This window comes from Sebastes fasciatus, chromosome 3, assembly GCF_043250625.1.
Source record: "Sebastes fasciatus isolate fSebFas1 chromosome 3, fSebFas1.pri, whole genome shotgun sequence".
NCBI classification, from domain to species: domain Eukaryota; kingdom Metazoa; phylum Chordata; class Actinopteri; order Perciformes; family Sebastidae; genus Sebastes; species Sebastes fasciatus.
Genome location: NC_133797.1, coordinates 32,324,792 through 32,346,877, shown reverse-complemented (window position 1 = coordinate 32,346,877; position 22,086 = coordinate 32,324,792). Strand labels below are relative to the sequence as shown.

At 42.4% G+C, this 22,086-nt stretch overlaps 1 protein-coding gene across 5 annotated transcripts in view; it reads right to left on the bottom strand.

Annotated features, from left to right (window-relative positions):
- The window catches only part of LOC141764800 (microtubule-associated serine/threonine-protein kinase 1-like), a 74,937-nt gene that overhangs the window by 13,237 nt on the left and 39,614 nt on the right, over positions 1 to 22,086 (bottom strand). For all 5 annotated transcript variants that reach the window (XM_074630363.1, XM_074630364.1, XM_074630365.1 and 2 more), the window contains 14 exons: positions 19,590 to 19,750; positions 18,565 to 18,640; positions 16,422 to 16,631; positions 16,226 to 16,327; positions 12,910 to 13,039; positions 10,486 to 10,553; positions 10,242 to 10,318; positions 8,398 to 8,606; positions 7,549 to 7,687; positions 6,720 to 6,852; positions 4,840 to 5,005; positions 4,271 to 4,372; positions 3,278 to 3,400; positions 3,017 to 3,126 (listed from right to left, as the gene is read on the bottom strand). In XM_074630363.1, the coding sequence (XP_074486464.1) occupies positions 3,017 to 3,126; positions 3,278 to 3,400; positions 4,271 to 4,372; positions 4,840 to 5,005; positions 6,720 to 6,852; positions 7,549 to 7,687; positions 8,398 to 8,606; positions 10,242 to 10,318; positions 10,486 to 10,553; positions 12,910 to 13,039; positions 16,226 to 16,327; positions 16,422 to 16,631; positions 18,565 to 18,640; positions 19,590 to 19,750 (1,806 nt within the window). The remainder of the gene's footprint in view (positions 1 to 3,016; positions 3,127 to 3,277; positions 3,401 to 4,270; positions 4,373 to 4,839; positions 5,006 to 6,719; positions 6,853 to 7,548; positions 7,688 to 8,397; positions 8,607 to 10,241; positions 10,319 to 10,485; positions 10,554 to 12,909; positions 13,040 to 16,225; positions 16,328 to 16,421; positions 16,632 to 18,564; positions 18,641 to 19,589; positions 19,751 to 22,086) is intronic.

Here is a 22,086-nt window from a genome sequence, read left to right as displayed (position 1 = left end):
TCTCTTCAACACCGCGTGGAAGTCGGTGACAGTGCCTAAGGAGTGGCAGACCGGGGTGGTGGTTCCCCTTTTCAAAAAGGGGGACCAGAGAGTGTGTGCCAATTACAGGGGTATCACACTGCTCGGCCTCCCTGGTAAAGTCTACTCCAAGGTGCTGGAAAGGAGGGTTCGGCCGATAGTCGAACCTCAGATCGAAGAGGAACAATGCGGATTCCGTCCTGGCCGTGGAACAACGGACCAGCTTTTCACTCTCGCAAGGATCCTGGAGGGGGCCTGGGAGTATGCCCATCCAGTCTACATGTGTTTTGTGGACTTGGAGAAGGCATATGACCGGGTCCCCCGGGAGATACTGTGGGGGGTGCTGCGGGAGTATGGGGTGAGGGGGGCACTTCTCAGGGCCATCCAATCCCTGTACGCCCAAAGCGAGAGCTGTGTTCGGATCCTCGGCAATAAGTCGGACTCGTTTCCGGTGGGGGTTGGCCTCCGCCAGGGCTGCGCTTTGTCACCAATCCTGTTCGTGATATTCATGGACAGGATATCGAGGCGTAGTCGGGTGGAGGAGGGTTTGCAGATCGGTGTGCTGAGGATCTCATCGCTGCTTTTTGCAGATGATGTGGTCCTGTTGGCATCATCGGTCTGCGACCTCCAACACTCACTGGATCGGTTCGCAGCCGAGTGTGACGCAGTCGGGATGAGAATCAGCACCTCTAAATCTGAGGCCATGGTTCTCAGCAGGAAACCGGTGGTTTGCCTACTCCGGGTAGGGAATGAGTCCTTACCCCAAGTGAAGGAGTTTAAGTATCTCGGGGTCTTGTTCGCGAGTGAGGGGACGATGGAACGTGAGATTGGTCGGAGAATCGGAGCAGCAGGGGCGGTATTGCATTCGCTTTACCGCACCGTTGTGACGAAAAGAGAGCTGAGCCGGAAGGCAAAGCTCTCGATCTACCGTTCAATCTTCGTTCCTACTCTCACCTATGGTCATGAGGGTTGGGTCATGACCGAAAGAACGAGGTCGCGGGTGCAAGCGGCCGAAATGGGTTTCCTCAGGAGGGTGGCTGGCGTCTCCCTTAGAGATAGGGTAAGAAGCTCAGTCATCCGTGAGGGACTCGGAGTAGAGTCCTTGCTCCTTTGCGTCGAAAGGAGCCAGTTGAGGTGGTTCGGGCATCTAGCACGGATGCCTCCTGGGCGCCTCCCTTGGGAGGTGTTCCAGGCACGACCAGCTGGGAGGAGACCACGGGGAAGACCCAGGACTAGATGGAGAGATTATATCTCTACTCTGGCCTGGGAACGCCTCGGGATCCCCCAGTCAGAGCTGGTTAATGTGGCCCGGGAAAGGGAAGTTTGGGGTCCCCTGCTGGAGCTGTTGCCCCCGCGACCCGATCCCGGATAAGCGGTTGAAGATGGATGGATGGTATATCAATATACATATATATATATATTTATATTAGGGTTGTGAATTGGCAAGAATCTGGCGTCATGATGCAGGTTAAGATAAAATAACATTTCAGGAAAACTGTCATAGTATAAAGAACACACCGCCATATGCATAAAATCTGAAGCAATCAGATCAGTGGGATCTGCATTTGCATTTATCACAGTCCCTATAACATCCAACATCATAGCACTACTTTGAGAGGGCTCATACACTGAGAGGACGCATCTCTTTGCCACTTAAGCACTACTGATATGATGATTTTCCTCAGTTGAATTCAGATAATTTATATTTAAAGGAAATTATTTTTGGAGCAAGGTGGCACGACAAACATAAAACAGTCAAGTCAATTGTAGATATTACAAGTGCTGGTGCTATTAATGCAATGCAGAATACAATAAAAGGTTCACAAAAGCAAATAAAAACAGTAAGAGTTGGGATAAGATGTGCTAAGCTGTGCAGGGAACCAAGAGGCTGTTTATGGTGTATTATAAAACTGTATTTCTGACCAGTGGGCTTATTCTTTAAAGGGGAACTCCACCGATTTCACACATCAGTGTCTGTTTGCAGGTCGTGGGGAGTACTATTATATATATTTATATAATAATATGTAATATTATATTATATACTATTGCATATGTGTGAAAGCCTTTTGTGAACTGGAGAAGCTGAAACCTGCAAATTTCTGTCCTTTTTGCTTAAAAGGTTATTAACTTTCTATCATCAACTAATCGATTATTCAGCTAATCATTGCAGCTCTACATTAATAAATCATAATGAATCAAATACATGTGTGTGTTCACTGCAGAACTCATTATGTGTGTGTATTCAGCAGAGGTCTTTGTTCACCTGCTTTGCTTGAGCGAGGCAACTCAACAGCCCTCGACCGTAACTTCAAATACATCTCAAATTTAATTGAAATTGAGCCCCTCAATGAGGCACTTTTGATTTTCTGAAGAGCTCCTTCACTATTTCACGACCCAGACATGAGAGGACGGACCAGGTGAAAGACAGAGGGAAAGCAGATGGAAAGACAGAGCAAGTGAGAGAGAGGGAGGGAGGGAGGGAGGATGGAAGTGGGAGAGTCAAGAGAGGGAAAAAAGAAGACAGCATGAGGTGAGAAAATCCCGCCCGAGAGGGAAAGTGTGACAGGAAGAACACGCTGGCACACTGTGAGAGAGGGAGCCACAGATCAGAATTAAAAGAGATTTGGCCATGGAAAGAGAGCATGAGAAAAAAAGGATGAAAGATTGCCTGGGTCATTAAACACACATGTGTAGAGCGAAGCCTCATGGGCTTCTGAGTGGCTTAAAATAGAAAGTGGAGACAGAAGGAATAAGAAGGAAGGGTGTAACAGTTACAGCAGCCTGGCAAGACTTTCCGAGTCCAGCCTCCTGCTGCTGCTGCTCTCTGTACAGTAACACCGACTCTTTTCTCCTTCCTCATATATTCCTTTCAAATAATCTCAAGGGTCAAGTGACAAAATATAACAGGTTAACTCAGTGAGAAAAAAAAGAAAAATAGAGTCAAATGACTGAGAGAGTAAGAGAGAGATGAGAGGCTAGAAGAGAGGCAAAGTCAGACCTTGCTGAAGCGAGGAGAACAGGAGGAGAACTGTCTGATCTCTACAGGCTCATCGTCATTGGTGTCATCCTCGTCGTATGTGTTGATGTGATGATACCGATCCGAGCGGGCTGGCAGGGGAGAGAGAGAGGAGATGAAATACATGAGCTGTCAGTTCAACATAAAAACTGAATTTATGACTGAAAATTATTGTACAACCCATAAAGCTAATATTAATGTAAGTGCTGTACTTTACAGACACATAAATCCAGAGGAACTTACTATCAAAGTAGCTAGTGTCCTCCTCTGACTCCAGGTGAGGGATGAACTCTGCCTTCTGTCTCAGCAAACTGTTCCAGTCCAGCTCTGTGAAGAACGAGTGCTGCTTCACCTCGTACGCTCCGCCTGGCGGCACAAACAACACAACCTGTCGGCCTCACTCAAAATACAGCATGGATGGACAGTAAAGGTGGCTATTATCACCCTGCTCTGCAGTTTCCCCTCAACTCTACAGAGCAGTTTTGCCACTTTCAGCTCGTTGTTTTGGTTTTCCAGTTTTGCTTCACTCTTACTGCTCTCATCAGTCTTGTTTTCGAACACAGCAGACGGCTGTTTTCAGTGAAAAGGCTCTTAAAACGTGAACGCCAAACAGACAAAGCTAGCAACTAACTAGTGAACATAGTGGAGCATTTCGCTGCTAATTAAGGAGCCAGATATTTCCCTCAGGAGTTGGTGGAGACCAAAACAGACCTAAATGGACTTAAATTCACGGGTGATAGTGACACATTTCTTATCTTTTCATTATCTGGATATTATGCTTCTATGTGTGTGCAAAATTTTTTTATTAAAAAGTGGCAATAAACTGAATTAAATGAATGTTGTACTCTCTCTATGTTGGATTTGTAAATAACCCATTGTTTGCTAACATTTTATAAGATGCTCCGTTTACAGCTTCTTGTGCTGAAAAAATTAATACAGGTTTAAAGATAAATTTAGACTTAAGTCGTATATAGTCAATCTACATTCCAACCCTCACCTACGGTCACAAGCTTTGAGTATACTGAAATGAGTTTCCTCTGTAGGATGGATGGGTTCACCCATAGGGTGAGAAGCTCAGACATGCGGAGGAGCCGCTGCTCCTTCGCGTCAAAAGGTGCCAGGTGGTTCAGGCATCTGATTGGGATGCCTCCTGGGCGCCACCCGTTGGAGGTTTTCCAGGCACAACCAACTGGTGGGAGAAACGCTCTGATATCAAGTAAATGCAAAGGTTAGTACCTGTACCCAACCTCACAAGAGGGTTGGTCTGCAACAAGGCAGAGATGAGGTCCTGGGCATCTGCAGGCAAAGCGTCATCACCGTCTGGCCAAACTATATTGTCTAACAGAGACAACAAAGAGAGGAGCAAAAGGTCAGTGGAACAAGGAAGAAAGAAATTGCCTCCCTTTGAAGTAGTTTTCAAAATGACACATCATAGGCTAATCCAAACTACTGCAAAATTGCCCTCAATACCTGACACGAAATAAGAAATTCTATGTGGAGCAGTATTCAAAATCCAAAGGCTTAAACTTGAGATGCATGGTATTGTATAAGAATGCCCACACTTTACTGACCCTTAAAGCACACACAAGTTGGTTTCTAAACTTTGTGGTAGTCTTAAAATAGTGTAGTACACTTACTATGACCCACTTCCAGTACTATGAGGAAAGACAATAACCCAGAAACCCAGTTGGATGAAAACATCCTCTACAGCTTTTGTGCTTTGCTTTTGATTGCTAAATAATGTGCGGTTTGTGAGTGTCTTCACAAATGAGTAAAGTAGTGTAAGTTTAACAGGGTTTTCTTACCTGTGATAACCTGTCCAAACAGCTCCTCCGGAGTGTCTCCGAAGAACGGCACACAGCCCACCAGGAACTCATAGAGGATGATGCCCATGGCCCACCAATCCACCGGCTTCCCATAGCCCTGACGGAGAATCACCTCTGGAGCGATGTACTCTGGCGTACCACAGACCTGAGTGATGGAGAGGCCGAGGAAGACAGAAAAGAACGGAGAGATTCATACATGTTATTCCTATGATCTAAGACAGTCCAAAAAATATTAGTAAACATGAACAAATCCAAAAACTAGAGGGCTAAAACTCAAACTCGTGATGTCATAGGGTATAAAGTGTGTAGCTGCTCTTTAGACAATGAAAAGGGAGAGATGTTATAGACGACACTGAGAGCACCCAGGGGAATGTTCTGAGTATATGGGAACATTTTCTGTTTCACAACTGACAACTCTTCAATAAAATAAAGCTAATTTGGTTATAAAAAAGAAAACAAACATTCTGTGGGTCCATAAAATCAGTCATTGTCTATGGAGCAGCTCATTTATCATTGTCCATTTTCCTCAAATATTCTTTAAAGGTCACCTCCAGATATGTTGTAAGACATAAAAATACTCTTCTTTGTATAATAATTTGTTTCTGATATAGTTTTTTAAAAAGTCAGTTCTTAGGTGAAAACATCCAAGTGAAGTAACAATGAGAAAAATGCATTTTCGGGAGGACTCAAAATGCCACTTTATCCAAATCACAAAAAAACATTTTTCCCATGTATCTATCCATAGAGATAGATTTGGTTTTATTTGAGATCTCTGCCGCTGAGAACTCTGCCACCGTGCCTAAACAATGAAGTCAAAAGGAGCTGCACCGTTCCAGATACGGATACAGTACGATGTCCTGATTATTTACACTGAATAGCAACACAAAACAGTGAAAACTATACACAGCAAGGTCTGTGGACTTTTCAGGTAACTGGAAACTTGTTTTTAGAAAGAGAAACTGTTGAGTCAAATGTGATTTTTTTATGCTGTAAGCACCAAAAATGAAATCTCATCAATGTCCTTATATTAGTATTAGTAATAGTATTAGTAATAGTATTAGTATTAGTATTAGTATGGCAGCAGAAGTCTCATAAAACTAAAATAATTTGCATGGCTACGTTCTACTTGTTGTAATGGAAACCATTAATTTCTCTCTTCTTTCACATGTTCCACATTGATGACATGTTCAAGACTTTATTCTAATAATCACACATGTTCAGTAATGATTTGCTGTTGAAGATATCTGAAAGTGAATATTAAATGTATGCACTTGTGTCAGTATGTGAGCGGTTACATGTGTGTGTGCATGCTGTATTATAGAACAGAGACGATTGAGTGAATGAGAAACACTCTCCTAAACAGAATCTCAACTAGGAACATGAAAAACAAAGCTCTGGTCTGTTTCATCCTGCAGATGTGAGTTGATTACTGGCAGACAAACAGATGTCTGCTTCCACCCAGAAGAGCTGACTGATGTGACTGATTATGACCGGTTTCATTCAGAGCATAAACAATAGCTGTAATTGCTAAAAGCGGGATTGTGATGGAGGTGGAGATCATTAATGATTCACTAATTCTGACTACACAGGAAGCATTGTAATGCATTGTCTTCATTTGGAGATTATTGATTTTGCCAGACGTCTTGTCAGGTTGGTGCACACGGATGGAGAAGACTATCAGATGATGTTGTGAATGCCAGTCAGCCACCAAACATCCCATCTTAGAATAACACACCTCATTCATACAGTCGCTAATTAAATGCATCTGTCTGCAGACTTCGTCCTTCATAATGTGGTTATAAAATACTGCAATTATTGTCCAAAAACCTACGCTTCTACTAAGGTTCCAGGTATTGTACCTGCTTATCCAGGAACTCTCTGGCATCTTTTTCAATGTGTCCCTCATACAGGTTGGTGGTGAGGCTCATCAGACCCATCTTCGACAAGCCAAAGTCTGTGAGCTTGATGTGTCCCATGGATGTTATCAGTAGACTATTTGGAGAGAGAAAACAGACATTGCAATAAAAGCCATATATAATGGACTATGTGGTTATTTTGAAAGCTGTGTCGTGGTCACAGGTTGTCATTTACTGTTTTTTGAGGGCAGGTCTTGCCAGGGGGAAGAGTACTTATGAGACTGGCGTGCTGCAGATGAATGCACAGAGAAACCTTTCATCGAGATCGAGATGGACCCTCATCCCTGAAGTATTTTGGTTTAGTTTCTGTCTGTGTAAACCTGCTAACCTAAATGAACTGAAACCAACCAAGCTCAGTGCACGGAAACGAGAAGAGGACCGGAGCAGACTTGAGAAGGGCTGTACTGTAGGCAAGGCCTGCAGATTGCGGTTGTATGCCTCCGCCAACCAGTTAAGTTGCACTTGACATCCATGTCTGTCCAAATTATCACTTCATAATTTTATCCTGTTGGACATTTATGTGAAAATTGTCATAATTAGCAAATTCATTTTTGGGTTATGGCCGAATAGGTGTTTAGTGAGGTCACAGTGACCTTGACCTTTGACCACCAAAGGTGTGTGCCAAATTTGAAGAAATTCAATAAAGGCGTTCCTGAGATATATTTGTGAGAAGGGTACGGACGGACAACCTAAAAACATAATGCCGGCCCAGCTGTCGCCGGTGTAGAGGCATTAAAAAATAATATTGATTAGTGCGGCTTTAAACACTCACTTGTCAGGTTTGAGGTCTCTATGGACGATGCCATAGTTGTGCAGGTACTCCAGGGCTAAAACTGTCTCAGCAAAGTACATCCTCGCCAGCTCCACGGGCAGCGCCCCGATGTTCTTCAACAAAGTGGCACAGTCGCCACCTGAGAACACAGAAACACCGCGAGTTATCGTTCTGGTGGGAGTGGATTTATCCATTTCATACTTCTGAAAGCAAAGACTTTATTCCTGCTTGAGAAATGTTGAATGAAAATTATTCAGCCATATGGTACTGGAGCATCTGCAGGATGATGTAATTTGAACCTCTGATTAAAATAGCAACACAATATGTGATTCATAATAACAGTATTCCTATTTTTGTGGTGAACCTGTGCTTATAAATGGGTATAAACATTAAATTTTTTCATGTTTCTATTCTTTTGCACTCCCTAAAGCACGTTTGGCAGAGTCATCCCACATGAGTCACTCACGACTACCGTAACAGATAACATAAGAGCTGCTGCAGCCACGACGCTGTCCTCAACCTACTGCTGACCTTGTTTGACTTTCATGGTCATTGAGAATCATTGTGATAGTGAAATAAGAGTCTCCACCATATTACTTTCATTTTCCTGAATCTGAGTAGACGAAGTCATCACTTGCTATTCAGGTGTTTAGCTGACACTTTTATCCAGAATTAAATAAATAAAGTGCAAAGAACAGAAACCCGATCTAACATTTCCTCAGACACAGAGAGAGGAAGGGCGAACGGAAGAGGAAAGTCACCCATACAGAGTAGTCTCATAAATAATACTAACATCTTTTCAATTTAAGTCCTCCCTCAGTGTAATAAAGTCTGCAACCAAACCCTTACCCTCAACATATTCCATGACCATGCACAGATGTCTCCGTGATTCAAAGGAGCAGAACATAGAGACGACGAACGGGTTCTCCGCGAAGGTGAGGATGTCTCTCTCCACGAACGCCTGCTGGATCTGGTTCCTCAGGATCAGATTCTGCTTGTTGATCTTCTTCATGGCAAAACGCTGACGTGTCTCTCTGTGGCGCACCAGGTAGACGGCACTGGAGAGAAGGTGAGACAGAAGAGCCCAGAGTGAAAACTGAAGCGACTGGTGGTGCCAAGATGAGGTATGGAGGAAAGAAAGCAGGGTAAGACAGTGGGGAGACCATTGTGAAGTGTATTGTATGAAAGAAAGTCTCAAAATATAGAGGATATTCCATCTGCTGTTTGACATGAAGTTCATACAGTGTGGGTGATATTAAGACTTAAAAAACGTCTGGCACAAAAATGTCAAGCTCCACTCTACTAACTTTTGAATTTTTGAAATACTGAACAGAATTTTGAAGCCAGAGGTATTCTTTTTCTTCCATATAGGCAGATAATGCCCAAGCCAGCTTTATATAAACTGAACATTTTTCAAAATGCAGCAACATGTGTTCGAATTATTCTACAGACTGAATGTTGGTAAAGACACGGTCACACATGCAAAAAAAAAATAATATTCGCCTCCTGTTCACTTTCCCCATTTTATGCGAGCAAAGGGGCGAAAGAACATTTGCTTCAGCAAAATCGCATCTTAGCATTCACGTTGAGTTCAACTTTGGTGAACTTTTAGTTTGAATAACACCTCGGCAGATGACAGTCACTTGCCGGCATTCGCGCATGAGTGACTGTGCCTTTATTCTCCATGCCAGGATGATGTGTTAGTTAGTTATCTATTTTTTATTACCTGGTCATGCCAAATATAGGTTCCATCCCACATGGGATTATGCACTTATAACTTATACTACTACTACTTTAACGTTATATCTCAAACATGAAAAATATCACAAAACATCCTTGGGTAGCTCAAATAGACCTTTTTACTAACTTGACAACATAAAAATACTAAATGGGCTCCTTTGTATTTCCTTTTGCAATGTTTGTTAATGCAGTAGCTGACAGGAAGTAAACTTGGACCAAAGCTGTTGCCCTAGCAACAGAATGGCAATGAAAAGATCTATGCAAAACTAAAACCCAGAGAAAACAATAATATTAAATCAATCATAACATTATATGCACACAGCTTTATAATCAGGTAAAACAGTGTTTAATGTGTGTGCAAAATGTCAGATAATTTGTGCAGCAAATGGCAGATATATCCTGATAAAGGGCTGTTTCCTCATCTTCCCGGCTTTCTCCATGATGTCATGTAAATAATGAAGTCAGTCTTTGTACGTTGTCCATGTTTAAAAAATATCTTTTTGTTTTATGTAACTAAACAATACATAGCATAGTTCTGATGATTGGTTAGCATTTGAAAATGTAAATTTTTAGCCATAATTACCATACTGTAGTTCAGGAAACATATTGGTGGGTTTTTCACTGAACATATTCAGAATACTGTATCAGACATTTTTTAGACTACTTTCAAAGCAGCTGGTTTTCAGCGATGGAATTTTTTTTTACTAATATCATCATAGTGTGGCTATTGTAGTAGCAGTAGTATTATTGGGGTAGTTTTATTCCACGATCCAATATTGTGTTGCATCTTTTATTGATCTTTTTTATCAGTTCCTCATGGAGCACTATATGATATTGAGCAGGAATGATTGTTGACCTTGGAAAGATTTGTTCTTGTTATAACACTATATAATAACTTAATTGGATTTGATTTAGTTCCTATGAGGGGTCAATGAGTTCAGTCCGTTGCTTACCCATAAGCTCCATTGCTAATCAGTTTGATGCTCTGAAAATCTTCTTCACTCGGTGGCTTGATGACTCTCCCTTTTCCCTGGTGACACATTTAAAGAAATTATAACTCAAATCAACACAAAGGCTGTTTCAATAAAATGTTCAAATGCTCAAATGTCATTGTTTCTTTGATTTGACAGCTGTGTGTGTTTGAATGGGTGTGAATACATGTAAACACAGATCTGTCTGTGTTTATTTGTTCTTCACCTCTGCTGAGTCATCGGTCTCTGGAGTATGTGGACCCTCGCTGTCGTAGCTGTCAAGGCTCACGATTTCTGTAGAGAAACATGCTAGTTAACAAGCAAACCTGGTGTCAAAATGAAAACATTTTTCATGCTAAAACACCAGGCATCCCACACTGCTGTGAGCAGATAAAAAACATTGCAGCTGCTCAGACATCTTAAACAAAACAGTTTTTTTAAAAACAGATGAAACGCGTCAGATCACAGAAAGAAAAACATGAGAGTTAAAATAGCGTCTTCCTATTAATTTTTCTTGTCTCCTTCAGCTGTCCCTCCCCCTCACTTTGTACCTTCTCCTTCCTTGAGCAGCACTGGCTGCTAATTTTCAGTGTTCTTCCTCTCTTGTGTGTGACAGCTGCAAGAACACACTGATTATAGTACTGTTTTGTTGAAGCAGGGAAATAATTGACTAATAATTAACTTAGCAAAGCGTTTTCAAAGCCGCTCTGTAGATATTAACGTCATGTGAAATAAAAGTCACTAAGCTGACAATCGTATATTCTGTCGGTTTCTCTTTGACGCTGAAAACAACTGATCTTGCTCTGTGAGGAGCCAAGAAAAGAAATGAGAGTGTGAAAGTGTGCAAGCAGCTGCGTGGGTGTGCATGTGTGTCTATGCATGACAATGTAGGTGCAAAAACAAAAGTGCAAGATCAAGATATCAAGTGGCACATTGTTAGCAGAGATAAGCCGAGAAAGGCCTGGCAGGAGGCAGAGGTTTATTGTGAAGAGTCATTCCGGGTCATTTAACCCATCAGCTAATGAACAGCTCCTGATGGATGAGACCCGGAGCGGCTGAGCAGATGTGAATTAATATGTGAGTTTGGGGGCCGAGTTTGAGCCATGAAGATTAATGAAAGACAGCGACGCCACCGCACCACCAGCCAGCTAATGATCCATCACATCTCGTACATCCTCATCCTGAACAACCAGTGAAGCTGATCGATAGCTTAAAGCAAAGTCTTAAAGTCTGACACTGTGAGACAACAAGACATCCACTGGCTTGTTGACTTTATTGCCTGTATGTTCATGTTCAACATGAAAAAATTAAGTAAGTGAGTGGTGTAATTCCTATTATTTTATCATCTTTGACTTACTTACTTTTGGGGATAATTATGCTCTAATTTGTGGGGCTACAGTTCCCATCATTGGGGCAAGCCCCCAGGAAGAGCGGCAGTCGCTGATGCCAATTTTCTTAGTGGTCAAAGGGCGGTACTACAACTTCCGTGTCCGTTACGTGATGCCATTAGGCCCAAAAAGACTTTTTCCCATAGATTTATATTGGGAAAGAGACGTCTGTAACTCAGCGGATAATTCTTTTTTAGGTAAATCATGAAAACTTGAATAGCCCTTATTTAAATCATTAGGTCCTAAAAGTTGTAAAATGCACTGATAGCTGAATCCAGAGTTATTTCCCTTCCTCCGTTCATGTGAATGAGTTGGAGGCGGAGTTGGAAAGCTGTGACGACAGCGTGATGGCTGTGACCCTGTGACCGAGCGGACGCTACTGCGCCTGCTCCATGGGCCCAATGGATGCGGAAGATATGGGTATTTTTCCAATCGGAAGTCGAGCCATTTTGGCTTCATGCGCCCCTGAGCAACTTTCATAGGAATGAACAGGGGCCCCGCCTACAACACTGTATCCAGTTCTCTTAATACATCCATGATTTGGGGGCTTTGGTGGATGTAAATAGGTAGCTGGGGGCTGTGTTATTTTTTTTGCATACATGTATATTTATTTACGTTTTGATAAATTGGCACCATTAAAAGTATGCCGAATTAGCTGTTAGCACTTCCTGGTTGCAATGTACCCATGGATGTACAGTACATACAACTTTCATTGGGTTACTTTGATACTGAAGGAAAATTAGAAACATGATGATTGTCAGGCAAGCTCTGGAGCTGTAAGGAGTGTCTTTTTTATGGATGTTTGTTTGTGATGGACATCAGAGATAATATCCTCAGGAAATGTTTGTCAGACTGAATCTAAAAAATGTTTATATCAATATGTTCAAATTTTTCTTTGAGTTACGACTGCAAGAAGGAGTACGGATTTTCCGACAACCCGGTGCTAAGGGCTTTAAAGCCCCTTAATTCCATCCATAATCTGTCTCTCGCAGTCACAGTTGCTGCTCCAACTGCTGGTGGTATTGATAAGTGGTCCAAATCAATGGGACGAACTACATTAACTAACTTAAAGAAGCTTAAAGGAATAGTTTGACATTTTTTGGAAATAGTCTCATTCCTCAGTCTATAAATATCACAAGGAACCAGCCAATGTCTAACAGAACAAATCAAAGACTTAACACATTTCTTTCTGTGTACATACAGTATTTTCTGTTAAAGCTACATTTGTACAACAAAACCCAGAAAATATATCTTTCTCTTACCCTCCAGGTCTCTGGTCAGCCCCAACTGGCTGATGATGTAGCGAGGGATGTCCGCCTTCATCAGTTGTCCCTCCTTGGCGATGTCCTCCGCTGCCTCCAGCAGATGGTAAAACTCTTCGGGGTTGAACTCCTAGGAGCAGAAAAAATTAAGTATCAAAGGAAGCTACAACATAAATGCACCTTAAAGCTTAAGCTGCTACAGCTGAAGATCTACCATCCGAATTCAAATGTAGTATTCAGAAGTACAGGTACTCCAATACATCTAGTGTGTGCAGCACAGCAAAATGACCACTTCTCATTTAATATTCATCAGTATAAAATAGCTTCACGTCAGTTTTAACACCTTCAGATGGGTTTGAAGACCAGCGCTGGAGCCACATCATCTCTAGAAATGAATTCACAATAATCAGCTCCTGTCAACACCAGATGATTGCCACTTTAAAATCAACACTACTGAAGTGATTGATGTGTGGGATTATAAAAAGTGAAACCTTTTCCCTTCCCCTGAAATTTGTCATTAATCCTCAAACAAATTTTCATGTGAGATCAAGAAAAAGGGACTGAATGATTTTTAAACGACTGCACTGCTCAGTAAGACAGGTAACCTTCATGATAGAAAACTGATGATATTCTGCCCACAGTCATGATGGTATTAAGATGTAGGTGATGTTGTGAGTCATTTGTCTAATACATATCATGATATGTTTGTAAATGAAGAGTAAAATTATCGCCCTGAAATGGAGAGGAAGAAAAGCTGTACTTATTTATAGTATACAGTATACCTTATTTAAGGCTGCAACTAATGTTTATTTTCATTGCCAATTAATCTGGGGATTATTTTCTCAATGAATTGATTAATTGTTGGTCTATTAAATGTTAGAAAATAGTGAAAAATGTCACATCATTCAAGGAGTGCAAGGTGGCATCTTCAAATTGCAAATATATTCAATTTACTATCATAGAAGACTAAACAAAAACAGCCAATATTTAAATTTGAGAAGCTTGAACCAGTACATTTTTGGCATTTTTGCTTTAAAAACACTTAATATCTTAAGTATCTTGGTCATAATTTAAAAAGAAAAATAATTCGAAGGTATCCATATCCAGATTGTTTATGTATTCATGCCTTTATGTTATTAAAAATGATAAACAATGCCAATATATTATCTGATTTTTTATACTCCCAAATATCTGCATCACTATGATTGACAATTCGAGCTATAATTAGTGACAAAAAGGTGGTTACATATTACAAGAGAATGTATCACAGTATATCACAGTAATGATTATCTTTTACAGCTGGGTATTGAACCATGATAACTAACTTCCTAGTTAACAGAAACAGAGATATTTGATAACTGTAAATTGTGTCACGTCACATACTGTAAATTTATTTATGTAATTCCAGGATTTCCCAATTTATAATCACACAACTAGAATTTGCTTCAAATTCATGACCAAACGCCGCTATAGGGCTGTCAAACAAACACAATCAGTGTTAATACACCTCCCAACTTTAAATTGCTTTCTTGAAACATCTTTTTTCCAATGAAACAGCCTTTTGTGGCGTCCTTTGGGATTCAGTTTCATTCCTGTTGGTGGAATAACATTTTGATTAGAAAGCAGAGCCCGGGGCAGCCGGGATCATTTCCTTCCTCCCCTGCTCTCTCATATCTGCTCCCCTCGACCGGAAAGAAAAAATAAAAAGACAGCGTACGGAGAGGGGGAATTAACCTGCCTCTCTGATAGCTTGCTCTGCTCGAGGATAATATCCCTGCAGCCAACAGCCGACTGACTCTGTGACATTTTCACCAAATCAGAATTCACAGCTGACTTGAATGCTAAACGAACTCTACGCCGGCGGACAACATTTTATCTGTGTGCGTGTCTCCTCCTCTCTAACCTAAAGGCGGTGAGGATCTTAAGTCCCATCCACATCGTGCCTGACCCTATCGACCTCTTCTGATGGTCGCCTTGGCAACAGAAAGATGAGCTGGGGGGAGTGGTTGGAGGCAGGACCTCACCAATGAGGACCACGCAAGGCTATGAATCAGGGAGCGGATATTCAGGTATGGCTAAGCCTCCTGTGCATACAGAGAGGCTTGTTATTACCAAGTGGAAGTGAGTTATGTACTGTATCTATCCACATGTCAAGGACGCGGCTCTGTCTCCCAGCTGATTTGACTCGCTTCCGAGAAGATCGGCAAGAAGTGGAGGTGGAAAGAATATTTTACAGTTTCGAGTTAAGTTGGAAAAATATCCTGCGGCGTACTGAGAGATGTGCAGCATGTCTGATGCACAGAATGACACAAGACCATGACCTCCACTGCATAATACAGTACATTCATACATTCAAATCTAATAAGTAATAAGAATGCTGAACATGAAACTACATTTACTGGAAGCAAGTGTACATTAGCAGCCATTTCTGAATGCAAGGGGACGTAGTAAATATGCAACACAAGTGCAGAGAGCAGGTAGAGAGTAGAACTCTGGTACAGGTTTTGATTCTAATGCAGCCACGCTGACTGATCATTTAATGATTTTAGCTGATCTACCGAGCTTCCGGTGAGTGCACACCAGCCGTGTGCGATTGGCAACAACACTACCCTGTCGAAATTCACACATTACACAAGTAGGTACATAGTGTGCACAATGTACTACATGGAAGAGTACTAACGGAAGTATCCAATTTGAGACACAGCATAAATGAGAAATCATCCCCGAGACTTCATGCTCATAAAAGAGTTTTGTTTGCAGACGTAAAAGGAGGGTGGGGTGCTACGCTTCCACAGCGACATCGTAGGTCGGAATCAGTGGTAACTGCTGTGGCAGTGAGAACACCACCAGACTACATGGGAAAATACAATTTAGAAAATCAGTCAGAAAAAAAAAGATATTCATGTTTTTTTTTATTTGTCACAAGTAAAACAAATGTAATGTAAAAGATTGTTAAAAAAGCCTAAAGTCAGTTCCCTTTTAGGAGTGACAGCACAGCTTCCAGCTGTGCAACACTTACAAAACCTGTGTTTCATCACTTCAGACTGAATGCACAGTAGACAGCCTGCCCCACTTCTGCTCATGCTTTGATACCATTTCAGTATGAAGGAGACTACCCTCCATCTCAAAGTGGGAGGACAGGAGTCTTTCCCAGCAGATGAAGCAGAACATACTCAGAATGTGAAAAGGCCCTCAGAAAAAAAGGGATCTTGTCATTTGATTCAGTAAATGCTCATTTGGTGAATCCGTATCAGTGTGTGTTGAGTGACTGTTTCACAAAACTGACTGCATAATCAGATGGAGGGATGAAACTCACCAAACACTCGAGGAGCCTGGCCGGACGAGATATGATGATGAAGAGCTTTTTGACCAGCTCGATGACGAAGGTGAGCTCCGAGCTCTCGGAGCGCTCATAAGCCTGATGGCGAGGGAGAGAGATGGAAAGACAGGCATTGTCAGTTGTTTGAGGTTACATTCCTCTCCGCCTCCACGACTCACGCGTCACAACTCACGTCATTCAGCAGCTTCTCCAGGTTCTCCTGCAGCTCACAGAAGTAGACGCTGGTAATGAGACCCTCACGTGATTTGGTCAGGCAGTCCCTTGACAGCTCCTCTACCTGGTGGTGGATGAAGCTGAGGACCCCGTCGGCCAGTGGCAGGACACTCTCTGGGCAGTAGTTGTGGATGAACTCTGCCAGCCTCTCCTCCATCTGAGCTGTGGCCTAAATGAATACAAGATAGTGGATATCATCTTGTCAGGCTGCCCCCACGTTGAATCACCCAGATTCAGGTTTCCTACAGTACATAAGCCCACACATCAGTAATGTCTTGACACCTGTCATCGCAGGCTGATGTGGCACATCAAAACTCTGTAAAGGCAGTGATTTTATTACACTTGTGCAGTGCCTGCTCAAAACATGCTAGTTCAGAACTGCTTGGCCTTTGCTTGCAGCTTTCTCAAGAACCGCTTGTGACGACCCTTCCTGTGTGTCTGCTCGGCCTGCCCTGTGTTTGTTTTCTCCTCTGCTTTGCAGGTCGTTAGTGTGCTGCGCACCTGGGCTGAGGAGGACAAGCCTACAAAGCTGTTCTTTTAGCATGCAACACTGCCTTACACCACTTTTCACTCACCACAACACTTACATACACCACTGATATACTGATTGGTCACATCTCTATTTTCAGGCTTTATAAAATCTAGCCCGTGACGGGAGACTTTGGCCAATCACAGGTCATTTCAGAGAGAGAGCGTTCCTATTGGCTGTGCTCCAGCTGGTGGGCGGTGCTTGGTATTTTTTCCTCAACTGTTCTCAACATGGCTGCCGAGTCACAAACTTTCAAATATGAATCAATATTCTGTTACTGTAATGCCTATTTCTCGCCTCAAATGTTTTCGGAATCATCTTGTAGTGCACTGTTTATGTGAAGTGATTGGCCAGAGTCTTCCAGATTTTTTAAAGCCTGAAAACAGCCTTGAGGAGATGCAGAAGTCAAGTTTTCTCTCAGAACACTTGAATCACAATATGCTGAAAGGTTATTATGGATCTCTGCCCAATGATGCCAAAAACATTCTGACTACTGAAGCTTTAAAGCATCCATTAAATACCTATTTCAGGTATACAACTGCTATTTATTCTCCTTATAATGGCGCTGAGGATGCAGCAATTTTGAGCTTTTATTCACAGTGCTGGGAAGTGTGCAATTGTATGTGGGAAGCCTTATTAGCACTGCTTCACAATGCATTACAGTGAATGAGCACAGTGTGTGTGTGTGTGTTTGTGTGTGTGTGCGAGGCAAGCGAGGAAACCTGCTTGCAGAGTGACCACATTTCCTGACATACATTTCCCTGTTCATAGAAATAGTTGTTTGTCTCAGACATTGAGTCATGTATCCATGTCTCAGTACTGTACAGACTGCAAGCTTTAAAAGGTTAGCTTACGGTTTGATTACATATCGGCCCGGAGCGAGATACGTGATCTAATTGATTATGCGCTCATGATCAGTGACTCATAGGTCAGGTCTAGCATCTCAGACATGGACGGCCTCCAGGAGTTTTCCCACATTGCCGTGTCAACAGCTTACCAAGAACAGTGAAATAGAATCTGCCCTCTGACTGAGAGCTGTCTTTATGTTGGAGGTCAGAGGAGAATGGTAAGCCTCTTTCAAAGTAACAACATAGATAACAGCTTAGTTCAGCAGGAGAGGGCATCAGGGTGTAAAACATGCAACAAAGGTCCTGTGGCTGGGAGTCAAACCCTGGACATTGCAGTTATATCTTGTACACCCTGACAATGAGGCTGCTGGGGCTACTTACACTCTGACTCATGTAGTGTTGTGACTCGTGAGTGTCTGCATGCTGGGATAATATTGCTGCCTGGCTCATCACAGAAGCCCAATCTTACTCAGACTGGTCTGCTCCTAGAAAAGGAGGAGCAGACCAGACTTTTGTGAATGATCGTCTGTTGTTCTCAGGCCATATGGTGATACCACCCTAGTTGCAAATAATGAGCATCGATGGGAGTCGCTCTGGAAAAAATAATCTACCAAATGTTTTGAATGTAATTCAGTGTAGCTAAAGAGGTGGCCACTGACTGCATGCATATTATTTGTGTGCGTATTTGATGTTTACACCGGTGTGTTTGTTTGTATGAGGCTGACCTTGGGGAAGCGCTCCTTGTAGACATGGTTCATCATCACTATTTCATTGTCATAGCAGGATGGAGAGCGCCCCGGGCTGAAGAGAGACAAGCACACACAGAGCAGGAGCGTAATAAACAGCACTGACTGAGAAAATCAAAGAACAGATAGCGAGGGGAGGCAGCTGGTGAGACGCAATTCAAGTCTTTTTCACTTGAATGAAGGAATAATTCACCGCTTCCCCTCATGTCCATCCTGTCTGGACATTATGCTAATCGACCCATCAGAAATTCAGTACACTCAGTTTAGTTCCTCTAATGGATCCGGCTTCCTCCCGCACGCCACGCCACACGTGGTGCAGACGTCAGACAAGCATGAATGTATTCAGAGTCACATGTGCACTTTCCTACACACACATATGCACAGATGTAAACTCAACACGTGGCAGAATCTCATACAGTGTTGAATTAGACATTCACAAAAGGAAAGCATATCGTGAAGACAAGTCTAGTGGGCAAACACAGTTTAGCTTCACATGTGATATGAATAGAAATAATGAGGCACGTCAAGGTACACAATAAAAGCATTCTGTATACTGAAGCCAGAAGATAGGAGATTATCTATGTAGGGCAGCGACCGCTGAGGAGCTTAATATGAAAACTGAATACTGATCAGTTGTGACGTGTTGTATGTAGTTGGAGCATGTTGCATCCAGAGGGGATGCTATAATAGCTGTGGAGACTCCTGCTAATAGAGAAACTGCTGCACTCTGGAGAGGCTCAAACATCTGGAGGGTGGACTGATACTCATTTAATAATAGTGGTAGGAAGCAACTACATGAGTACCGTACTAACATTTTGAGGTACTTGAGTATTTCCGGTAACACTTCATAATAACCATCCTATATAAATGGTAAATTGGTAGTTAGTTAAACTTAGTTGATAGTTATTTTACTTTAACAAACAATAAAATGATAAAAAAAAAAGTTAAAGATGGCTATATGCCTAGTGGCTGGTCTCCCTTTGCTTAAACTTTCTTTTGCCCACCTGAGGCTTCGAGAGCGAGGGCGGACGTGCGGCGAGCGTCGGCCCCCGTCATCGTCCGTGATGCTCTCAGTGCTGCCAAAGTGCTTGGACAGGAAGTGCAACTCGTCCATGGTCGGCTGGAAGGGCAGCTGGTGCAAACGCTCCTGGGATGAGCTGGATGACTGGAGGGAGACATGAAAAAGAGACAAGGTTAAATTATGAACTGCCCTTTTGTTGGATTCCTTTGAAAAAGCTTCTGTTGCAGCTGCAACGTCAATAGTTTAAAAATATATATCCAGTGACGGAGAGGAGGACATCAAAAATGCCAAATGGCAAGAGCAACCTAATCGATGTGGTGACAATAAGAGAAGAGAAGAAGAAGAAGAGAAGAAAGCACAAGGTGTACCATGAGTGGGTGGAAAAAACTGAAACAAAGAAACGACTTAAAAGAACAAGGGAGGAAGAGAGAGAGGTGGAGAAACAAGAAAAATATCCAGAAGGAGTTAGTGTAGGAGGGCAAAACAGAATAATGTGGACTGAACACCACAGCAAAAAGACTGCAGGGAATGAAAGAGTCACTCCACCTAAAAGTTGACTGCTGCCTTTAAGTGTCTGCTGCCTCGGGGGGGTAAATGGCAGCGCTATTCGGCTTTAAACAAAACACTTTTCTTCAGTGCAGGAGGGAAAAACCAGCCTGGATCAATGGGAGGCTTAATGAACACATCTCCCAATGGGACACCATGGTTGGCTTTGGCCACACAATGATTTCTGCTATAAAGATCCATTAGAAACTCCATTCAGGTCTTTGCCACTTGCAAGCTGCAGAAAAGCACGTCGTGAATGCAGCAAGTCCAGTCAACAGAATCAATTAAGAAGCTCCCTGGAGACACGGAGAGCTCGGAGACTGAGGGAAATGCCGTTGGATATGAGCGTTGACATAGATGAAAAACAGTCTCATAACTGTCTCGCTCCTTCGTTCAGTCACAGAGTGCATCTCAATTTATTTAATTGCATCCAGATTTCCTTCACTTGGTTCTCTCGCTGAAGACGTGACGAGAGATGCAAGGAAAATATGCGAGGAAATAGGCATCGAGGAAACGCGTTTTTAGAGAATCATCATCTGAAGTCAGTTTTCTCATGGTGGTGCCACAGCTGTCAGTCAGCTGTTGTCTTTTGATGCCTTGGAGTTCGATATTATGTACAAACAATACAAAAATAAGAGTGTAAAGTTACAGTTTTTAGCAATATTTTTTCATATTTCCTCCCACATGGCAAAACAGAACAAGAAATGAATTGTCTCTGCATGTTTTTTCCTTAAAATAAACAGCTTGAAGCCTCCATACATGCATCAAAACTTTATTCAGTGCTTGTAATGTCTCATACTTCGTAGAAATATTTGGGTCTAAATTTGTTTTTGGCAAAGTGGAAATTATGTAAATACTGTTTACACATCAAACTATAGTTTCTTCCCAGCACACAGGGATTTTCAGCGTCACGTGACTTAAAGGTGTAATATGCAACATTTTCCTAAAAAACAACGTATAGACGGATACAAAAATAATCCCTCTCAATCATCACTTATGACCCACTAGAAGTATGTGGTGGTATCTCTATCTGACCCTGCAGCCCTCTGCCTGTATTTTCTCCTTTCTTCTGATTTTGCTGTGTTCCAGACGTTTCTTGGCGTCAGCAATAATGTTTTACTAAATTAATCAAATGAATTATTAAATTGTACCTTTGTGCAGCGAAAAAGTGATTTGACGTCGTGAACACGGGACACGAACGATCAGCTGATTGTAAAGCGAAACTGAAAGTGAACGCATGGGACGCGATTAGCGGTCTCCTGAATGAAAGCTCTGTGTTTGTTGGACCCATCCACCTCCCCTCCCGCCCTGTGTGTCTCTTTCGCTCTTTAAACTACGTCACCACAACACTTTCCACGGATGGGTTTTCCGACGACCGTGACAAAGCGTCAGTATTTGAAGCCCAATGAGAACAGGCTGTATAAAACAATGGTGTTGTGGTGAAGCAGTGTCAAAGCAGTCCGATCAGCTGCAGCGTCCAACACCTAACAGATTTCCAGCGAAGGGAAATTAGAATTGGGATGTACAGATATCCGACAGAAGGTTTCATCCTCGGTTTTCTATCCATGTGTTACCTCCACTTTCAGCTGTTTACATGTCTGCAGCTTTCCTGCATAAATTTGGTTCATATCTACCTCTTTATATAGGAAACCCACCCCCCCCCACACACACACACATCTCCTCCTCCTTTCATCTGCTCTGTTCAGTATGCAAGGGTCCTGCTGTAACTAATCAAGCGAGTAATGGCCCATGTAAGAACCAGCAGAGCACAGAAACCTGAAGGGAAGGAGGTGGAGAGGAGGAGTGATGGAGATGGAAAGGAGTATGGAGAGACTGGGAAACCATCTTCAAACTCATCTACCGGTAAAAAGAGATCAATGAGTCGCCTGCGGCGTACTGTATGTCTCTCTATACGTGCCGCTGTGAGGAGGTGC